The sequence below is a fragment of the Camellia sinensis genome, chromosome 1 (assembly GCF_055761805.1).
Source record: "Camellia sinensis isolate YWXY chromosome 1, ASM5576180v1, whole genome shotgun sequence".
NCBI classification, from domain to species: Eukaryota; Viridiplantae; Streptophyta; class Magnoliopsida; order Ericales; family Theaceae; genus Camellia; species Camellia sinensis.
The window spans coordinates 252,533,759-252,543,097 of NC_138961.1; the positions used below are offsets into that span (position 1 = coordinate 252,533,759).

At 41.8% G+C, this 9,339-nt stretch overlaps 1 protein-coding gene across 1 annotated transcript; it reads left to right on the forward strand.

Moving 5' to 3' along the window:
* Positions 1 to 6,866: 6,866 nt before the first annotated feature.
* On the forward strand, positions 6,867 to 8,987 carry LOC114295131 (exocyst complex component EXO70C2-like). Its single transcript, XM_028239328.2, has one exon. It carries the CDS (start codon positions 6,867 to 6,869, stop codon positions 8,985 to 8,987), a length of 2,121 nt encoding a protein of 706 aa, XP_028095129.2.
* Positions 8,988 to 9,339: the final 352 nt, after the last annotated feature.

The following is a 9,339-nucleotide window of genomic DNA, read 5'->3' on the forward strand; positions in this document are numbered from 1 at the left end:
ACAATTGATAAAAAGTTTAGAGATTATTTTTGAATATTAAGAAAATGTAAAGAATTAGAGATACTCTTAAAAATCGGTTTTTTTCACCTCTTCTTAAATTTTCCAATGACAAAATTTTATTTTTTTTAATATGATAAATTTTGGCCACTAAAAATAAATTCTGAACTACATTTATAAAGAAGTAGAGTTGAAAAATCAATTTAATTTGTGAATGTATAAATATGTTTTATTTAACCTTTAAGCAATTATATACATATTGATCGATAGGCTACCATTGTTTTAAGGGAGAATTTCAAAAAAGTAGAAGGTAGGAAGAATAATTTTAAAATGATGAAAGTAAAAACACTTCATGCATAAATTGTACTATTATCATTTTGAAATTTTTTTCTACCCTCAACGTTTTTGATATTCTCCCACGTTCTAAGTTGTGGTATCATGGCATGTATAATTGACTTTAAAATCATCAACAACACTTTAAAACTCAAATTTTAAATCACAATCTCCAACTGAATCAGTATCAATATGGTAACAGCAACCATGTAGACCGTTAGGAATGTTTTCCAATTGCTCAAATCGTGAATTGGAGAAGGAACTTTTATGAGACTTTTAAGCTCGCAACTAATTAATTTAAGTAATTTGAAAGGAACTTACATGATTAAACTTGAAATGTGGTGTACTTAGTCTATATATAGAAGGTTTTTTTATACGAATGATTTGTACAATTAATACTGTATAATACATTATTTTATAAAAATATTTTATTTTGTAGATTATTAATTTCTTAAATAGATAAGATTTCGAATTAAGGTGTTTGCTTGCAACATAATAGTTGTAATATTATCACCAAAACCAAAGTAATCATCTTAAGAGCATCTCCAACCCTAAATCAAAGTTTTCATCAAATCTGAGTAAAAAAAATGACTTTTTCCCCAATCTGATACTGAGTGCTCCAACGGTTGATTTTCATCAAATTTTCATCAAATCTATGCTAGGATAACCGGTTGGTCGACCGGTTAAGCCAAAAAAATTTTATTTTTTTTTAACTTTTTGAACCTTTTAGTGGTCGACCGGCCGGTTAACCGGCTGATCAACCGGTAAGGCAAAAAAAAAAATTTTTTTTTTTCAATTGTTTTGACTTTTTTTTTGAACTGTTTGAACCTTTTGGTGGTCGACCGATTGGTTAACTGGCCGGTCAACCGGCTGGTCGACCAGTTGGTCTCCCTAACGATCATGCACAGTGTTTTGATGAAATGCGGAGCCTGTCTTCATTTTGGTGAAACGTTTGGTGAAATCTCGATTTGATATCAATTTGGTGAAACTATTAGAGAATGAAAAAGTATTTTTTTTACCAAATTTTAAATTTGATGCCAGATTTAATTGAGGGTTGGAGATGGTCTAAGATGTTTTAAATTAATATTATCACCAAACCCATGGTACCAATCTCAAGAGGCCTTTAACTTGTTTGGGAGGTTTTGAAATGACAAGTTTAAGAATTTCATATTCTATATGAGCTATGCTTTACATTTTTAAGGACATGGAGCGCCTTTGTTGAAAAAACAAATAAAAAAACATAACAGTTATGCAGGCAAGAGTTAATAAAGTTTTACATTAATTATTAATGGCAGTTCCATTTAAGATAAAATTAATTGCAGTGTAACAAAACCCTTTTCATTTTGATAATTTAATGTGCCATTCAATAATGTCTCTGTCTCGGTATAAGAAAATCTTTTTTTTGATAGTGTACGAGCACGAAATAATTCTTCCCGTATGATCTTATTGATCAAGTTTGCACTCCTCCAAACGTCGTCGCTTTGCCACCTGAAAACACAAACGTGAGCTAACCGGCGGGTGTGTGTCGGAAACCCCTCCGATACCTAAGTCAGCAACTAGACAATAGACAATAAGCTCTGTGTATTCTAGAGTAAAAATTGGGATACCTGTACAAAGGTCTGGTCATAAGGTTTTATAGACTTTACTTTGGCACAATCCTAGTAGGATTCTAACTCTCCCTATGAGAGTCCTCCCAGGAATCACACACCCTACTCACTACCAACCAAGTGAGATGGTTTTGCACAATCCTAGTAGGACTATACTCTCCTTAGTCCTCCTAGGAGTCATACTCCTACTCACTACCAACCAAGTGAGATGGTTTACACAATCCCAGTAGGACTCTAACTCTCCTTAGCAAAGTCCTACTAGGAGTTTCATCACTGCAAGCCAAGTGAGATGGCTGAACCTTTTACCTCGGTTATACATTCCTGCCCGAACTGATTTATCTCGGTCCCCTGCCCTTCGGACCGTGTGATCGAAAGCCGATCTAACGGATGCCACCCTACCGAGCTATACACAGCTCGGCCCTCGCCATTGATGCTACCTCCTTTTAATAAGCTACTGCAACCAGACCGAGCTCAGTTACCTCGGTCACACACTTAAGTAATGATGTAGATGGTGCCCGGCCGAGTTATACCAAGACTAGCCGAGCTATACCAAGCCCGACATCCTTTCTCATCAATACCTCGGCTAATCACCAGGCCCACTTATTTCGGCTGACATCTTTACCTCGGCTAACATTACGGTCAGCCAAGTTACTTCGCCTCTGTGATACTGTAGAGCTATCGTTTTAGCTCGGTCCTCTTTCTACCGATACCTCGGTTCATAGTTCGGCCCAAACCCAAAATATGAGATGTCTTTCTTGGCCTAAGACTGAGCTACACCAACCCTTATCTCGGCCCATTACGCGGTCCAACTCCCAAAGAAAACTCTTCCTAGCTCAGCCCAATTTGTTTACAAATTACCCTCTCAATTGCCCTTTAATTCCATCTGCGTAGCATGATTGAGATTATTTTTCCTCCAGCCGAGCTAAGAAGTTGTTCGGTTTCACGGCTTGTTCGGTCCCAATAAGCCTTGTCAGTTGCTTAGCATGTCCTTCTACTAATATGGTACGACGTTATTCCCAAAATACATGGCGTGCACCCAACATCCTTGTTCTCCTTGTTACCATCGTCATGCCAAAAATTTGAATAGCCCTGATTTTTTGCCTTTAACGTATATATCCTTCAAGTTCGTATACGTTGAGTCGTTCTTTCGGTGTCTTGCCGAACAGAATAACTCGGTTTATACGAACCTTGCCAACCTGTTTTGGCCGAGGTAACCATCATCCCGGTCAAAGAGTTCCAAAAATTTGTTAGTCAAACCTGCCAACCTGCTTTGGCCAAGGTAACCATCATCCCGGCCAAAGAGTTGGACATACCTGCCAACTTCCTGCAGCCTAGATCCTTATCTCAGCTTAGGAGAAGTAAGTGTTGGTTTTTCTAGCCAATCTCTTCAGTTCAGATCCTTATTTTGGCTGAAGAGAACTCAGCGTTGGTTATTTCGGCCAACTCTGAGTGAAGTGTTTGGTTATTCCTGCCAAACGTCCTGTAGCCTGGATCCTTATCCTAGGCTTAGGAGAAGTGTTGGTTTTTCCAGCCAACCTCTAAGTTGGTTATTCCAGCCAACCTAGAGTAAAGTGTTTGGTTATTCCGACAAAACGTCCTGCAGCCTGGATCCTTATCTTGGGCTTAGGAGGGGTGTTGGTTTTTTCAGCCAACCTCTAAGTTGGTTACTCCGGCCAACCTAGATTAAAGTGTTTGGTTATTCCGACCAAACGTCCTGGAGCCTGGATCCTTATCCTAGGCTTAGGAGGGGTGTTGGTTTTTCCAGCCAACCTCTAAGTTAGTTATTCCGGCCAACCTAGAGTAAAGTGTTTGGTTATTTCGACCAAACGTCCTACAGCCTGGATCCTTATCCTAGGCTTAGGAGAGGTGTTGGTTTTTTCAACCAACCTCTAAGTTGGTTATTCCGGCCAACCTAGAGTAAAGTGTTTGGTTATTCCGGCCAACCTAGAGTAAAGTGTTTGGTTATTCCTGCCAAACTTCTTGATTGGCCCCCAAGTCGGGCAAAGACTTGTTGCGCTTGGTTAGTCTTTCCTTCCAACCGTGCTAACTTTTGCCAAAGGTGTTCTGTCCGATATCACTGTTTGTATCGAACTCTACCTTGGTGTGCATCCCATCTTCCTCTACCAAGATGTGTTGGTGCACTCGCTCCATCAGGGCTTCCATAGTAAGAGGTGGCGTCATTGTTATTGAATCTCTTAATTTATGACCCATTAACAGACCTTGCTTGTACTGTGCAATAGCTAGGTTTGTAAGACAATCTGTTACTTGGTTAAAGGTCTCCCAATACCGATTGTCGTAAGACTTCAACGTTTCCTTCTCGCCCATGCTGATGGAGAGAAGCTGGTCAATCTCCACTGGCGTCTTGGTGTTTGTTTTGAATCTGGTTACAAATGCCTCCGTTAGTTGCGCCCATAAGGCTATACTACCTTCTGGTAACCTTTCAAACCATGCTAAACCCATGTGGCCAAGGCTGGACGGAAACATGATACACATTAAGGGCTCGTTTCGTCGATACACGGCCATAACCTGGCGAAAGTGGCTTAAGTGTATGTAGGGGTCTGACTCCCCCTCATAAGTTATGAATTTAGGCTGATGGAAGCCTAAGGGTAATGGTGCGTCCTCAATTGTCGGGATGAACGGTGAGCTCTGCAACCTTGCTAATGCTTTGTCTGCTGGTTTATAAGCAAGGCGTGGTTCTGGAATTCCAACCTCGACACTCCTATGTGTTCTAGGAGCCAATCGTTGTAGTGCGGAGACTCTGCGGGGGTCACGAGCCTGAGTGTCTTCTCTCCTTCGAGCCCTTTCAGTCTTCTTTCTCTCAAGTCTGGAATAGCGTGTCCTGGAAGTCTTTGATTGTGTATTACCCGATCTGAGGCTTCTGCTTTCAGTTTGTGATAGTGTGACTTGTCTGTCATGATCTTCTGAGTGGCAAGAGTGTGTGGTGCCTCTGCTCCCCTCTTTTGTTGCCACCCATTTGCTTTTTATCTCGTTCTTCATAAACTCTATGTCAGGCACTATTATTCTTATTACTTCGTCTTGCTCCCTTACACGATTTTTGAGAACCTGATGATCCATCCGCCGCCTCTGTCTATTAGGGCTCCGAGAGCGGTGTGGACTTGAGCCCTGTCTTCTTCTTGCTTCTCTCGGCGGATTCCTTCGCTAGGGATCTAATTCCGCCATGGATGGGATAGAAGGTAAACCTTCGCGCCTCCCACCCCTTTCCGGAGTTTGCCCATCTATAGCAGATTGCGGCAAGTCTTCATTATGCGCCATTGCTTTCAACTAGAGAGGAAAACTTGAACAAGAGGTTTTGCTCTTTGTGAATTTCCCACAGACGGCGCCAATTGTACGAGCACGAAATAATTCTTCTCGTATGATCCTGTTGATCAAGTTTGCACTCCTCCAAACGTCGTTTCTTTGCCACTTGAAAACACAAACGTGAGCTAACCGGCGGGTGTGTGCCGAAAACCCCTCCAATGCCTAAGTCAGCAACTAGACAATAGACAATAAGCTCTGTGTATTCTAGAGTAAAAATTGGGATATCTGTACAAAGGTTTGGTCATGAGTTTTTATAGACTTTACTTTGGCACAATCCTAGTAGGATTCCAACTCTCCCTATGAGAGTCCTCCCAGGAATCACACACCCTACTCACTACCAACCAAGTGAGATGGTTTTGCATAATCCTAGTAGGACTATACTCTCCTTAGTCCTCCTAGGAGTCATACTCCTACTCACTACCAACCAAGTGAGATGGTTTACACAATCCCAGTAGGACTCTAACTCTCCTTAGCAGAGTCCTACTAGGAGTTTCATCACTGCAAGCCAAGTGAGATGGCTGAACCTTTTACCTCGGTTATACATTCCTGCCCGAACTGATTTATCTCGATCCCCTGCCCTTCGGACCGTGTGATCGAAAGCCGATCTAACGGATGCCACCCTGCCGAGCTGATGCTACCTCCTTTTAATAAGCTGCTGCAACCACACCGAGCTAAGTTACCTCGGTCACACGCTTAAGTAATGATGTAGATGGCGCCTGGCCGAGTTATACCAAGACCGGCTGAGCTATACCAAGCCCGACATCCTTTCTCATCAATACCTCGGCTAACCACCAGGCCCACTTATTTCAGTTGACATCTTTACCTCGGCTAACATTGCGGTCAGCCAAGTTATTTCGGCTTTGTGATACTTTAAGCACTATTATCAGTCTTGACTTCAAGATGACGCCCTGTAGAGCTATCGTTTTAGCTCGGTCCTCTTTCTACCGATACCTCGGTTCATAGTTCGGCCCAAACCCAAAATATGAGATGTCTTTCTTGGCCTAAGACCGAGCTACACCAGCCCTTATCTCTCCCCATTACGCGGTCCAACTCTCAAAGAAAACTCTTCCTAGCTCGGCCCAATTTGTTTACAAATTACCCTCTCAGGTAGCATATATATTTTTTCAGTAATGATACACAAATAAATAAATAATGTGTAGTGTAATTATCTATAATTTTGTAGAATTCTATTTTGTGTATATATATATTTGTCTTCATTTTATGTTATTGAACTTATTATTGAACAGGTTGGTGGCTTAGCGGGACGTGGGAAGCATAGACGATCTAGCAGAAAACGTCAAACGTTGAAAGGTCAACTACTCTCCAACCAATAACAGATCGAACGGACTCCTCTCTCATCCATGAAAAAACCTTCTACTTTTTGGTTCTTACAACTCGACTCCCCTCTCTCCTCTTTCTCTCTCCTCCTCGCCCCCATACCACTACTCTCTCCGCTCACTAACCACAACCCACCATTTCAATTTATCAAAAAATATCATTAACAACAAAAGTAACGACATTGAAAATCAAAAATCTTTGATTCAAACTTTTTTGACTTTGTTTTTCATCAATTGAGAATAACAAGTTAGCATTCCAATAAATCTTTCTTCAATGGAGGTTGAGAAAGACAAACACCTTCCTGAAAAGTCCGGTAGCTCTGCCTCTAGAGACGTCGAGCAAGACAACCACGACCAACAAGACCCTGACCCCAATCCCAAACTTAATCCTGACAATGACCACCACCACCAAAACAACGCCACTGACAATTCTGAACTACCCACAGAAACAAAACCAAAACAAGAGAGTACCGAAGAGGCGGAGAACAAAGAAGAGGAGACCATAACAGAGAATATTGAAGAATCTCCTCCTTCACCTCCTCCTCCCGACTTGGGCAAAGTCTCCGAAGAGATTGATCAATTCATCCATGCTTTCTCTAGCATAAATGATCAGGAATCTGACCTGCCGGAAGTTCCTGACGTTGTGGAACAATTTGCATTTCTTTCTGAGGAAAAAGTTGCAAATTATGATTCAATCGAAAGCCCGGTGAAATGGAATCAGCTTTCAGAGGAGGACTCTTTGTCATTTTTGGAAGTCGTGGATCGTTTGTCGAAGCTGACGGCGTCGCTCACTGTGTTCTCATCAGAATCAAAGTACGCTTCGTCAATCAATCGCATGGGTGGTGTTTTGCAACGAGCAATGTCATACTTGGAAGATGAGTTCAGGAAGCTTCTCGAAGATCCAAAGTTTCCTGATTTTGATCATGGTAATGACTCGAAATCATCGAACTCCAATCAAGAAGTTGATCAACCAACATCGGATGCGCAGGAGTCTAATTCCACGGTAGATAACAATTTTCCAGGATACTCTGAGGATGTTGTATCGGATCTAAACAGATTAGTGAAGGTGATGATGACGGGAGGTTTCGAGACAGAATGTTATCAAGTTTACCTTGTATCGAGAAGGCATTTATTGGAAGAGACATTGCACAGGCTAGGGTTTGAGAAGTTTAGCATCGACGATGTTCAGAAGATGCAATGGGAACCACTAGAGAGAGAGATCGATTCATGGAACAAAACTTTTAAGCAATGTGTCACAGTGCACTTGACAGGTGAACGCAAGCTCTCGGAGGCAGTGTTCTTTGACTACCCGTCCATCACCGACGGCCTCTTCAGCAGCCTCTCGCGTGGAATTATGATTCAGCTTCTCAACTTTGCCGAGGCAGTCGCAATGACGAAGCGTTCATCAGAGAAGCTGTTCAAGTTTCTCGACATATACGAGACCTTGCGCGACGTGATTCCAAGCATGGACGATTTGTTCCCTAAAGAAATGGTGAATGAGCTTAAGACTGAAGCCTCATTGACTCGTACCCGACTCGGGGAGGCCATGGTTTGCATTTTCTGCGAACTGGAGAACGCGATCAAGGCTGACACAGGGAAGACTACGGTTCCCGGCGGTGCGGTTCACCCCTTGACTCGCTACACCATGAATTATCTGAAATACGCATCCGAGTACAAAGACACCCTAGAACAAATCTTCAAGGAGCACCAAAATATGGAGCGAGCCGACTCGACTACCGGATCCGACAATGATTACAGTAACAATTACGCACAGGCGGGTGGCAACAATCAGAACGCAGTAAAGCTTTCGCTGTTTGCAATGCAGATAAATAAAGTGATGGAATTACTGGATACAAATCTGGAGACAAAATCAAAGCTATACAAGGACATTGCATTGAGCTCAATTTTCATGATGAACAACGGGAGATACATTTTGCAGAAGATCAAGGGATCTCCAGAAATAAACACCTTGATGGGCAGCACATGGTCTAGGAAGAGATCGTCAGATCTGAGGAATTATCACAAGACATACCAACGCGAAACATGGGGGAGACTTTTGAATTGCTTGACCCATGAGGGATTGAATGTGAATGGGAAGGTGGTGAAACCAGTGTTGAAAGAGAGGTTCAAGAGCTTCAACGCCATGTTTGATGAGATACACAAGATGCAGAGCATGTGGGTGGTTAGCGACGAGCAACTTCAATCGGAGCTTAGGGTTTCGATATCAGCGGTCGTCATACCGGCATACCGGTCATTCTTGGCAAGGTTCAGTCAAACTTTCACTCCGGGGAGACAAACGGAGAAATATGTAAAATACCAGCCTGAGGATATAGAGACGCATATTGATGAGCTGTTTGATGGAAATGCAACGCCCACAGGGAAGAGGAGACCATAATAGGCGAGGGAGGATTCAACCAAATGCTGCTACAAAGAACTTGTATAAACAACTTGCATTTTTGGTCATGGAAGAAACAATTGTTAGAGATTTGAGACTTGCAACAATGCATTTGTATTCATTTTGGATGACTTGTTAAGAAAATTTTCACATTTTCTTTCTTCTAAATTTCTTAAATTATTCAAGATAATTTATAAATGAAGGAGACTCGATTAATTACACGTGGTCTTCCTCGTTGAAGCTTTCCTTTGTGAATTTTTTCGTTGAAGCTTTCCTTTGTGAATTTTTTCATTCCACTTGTTAGCATCACTGAGGACAAACATATTTTTTTATTTACTTCTAAACATATATA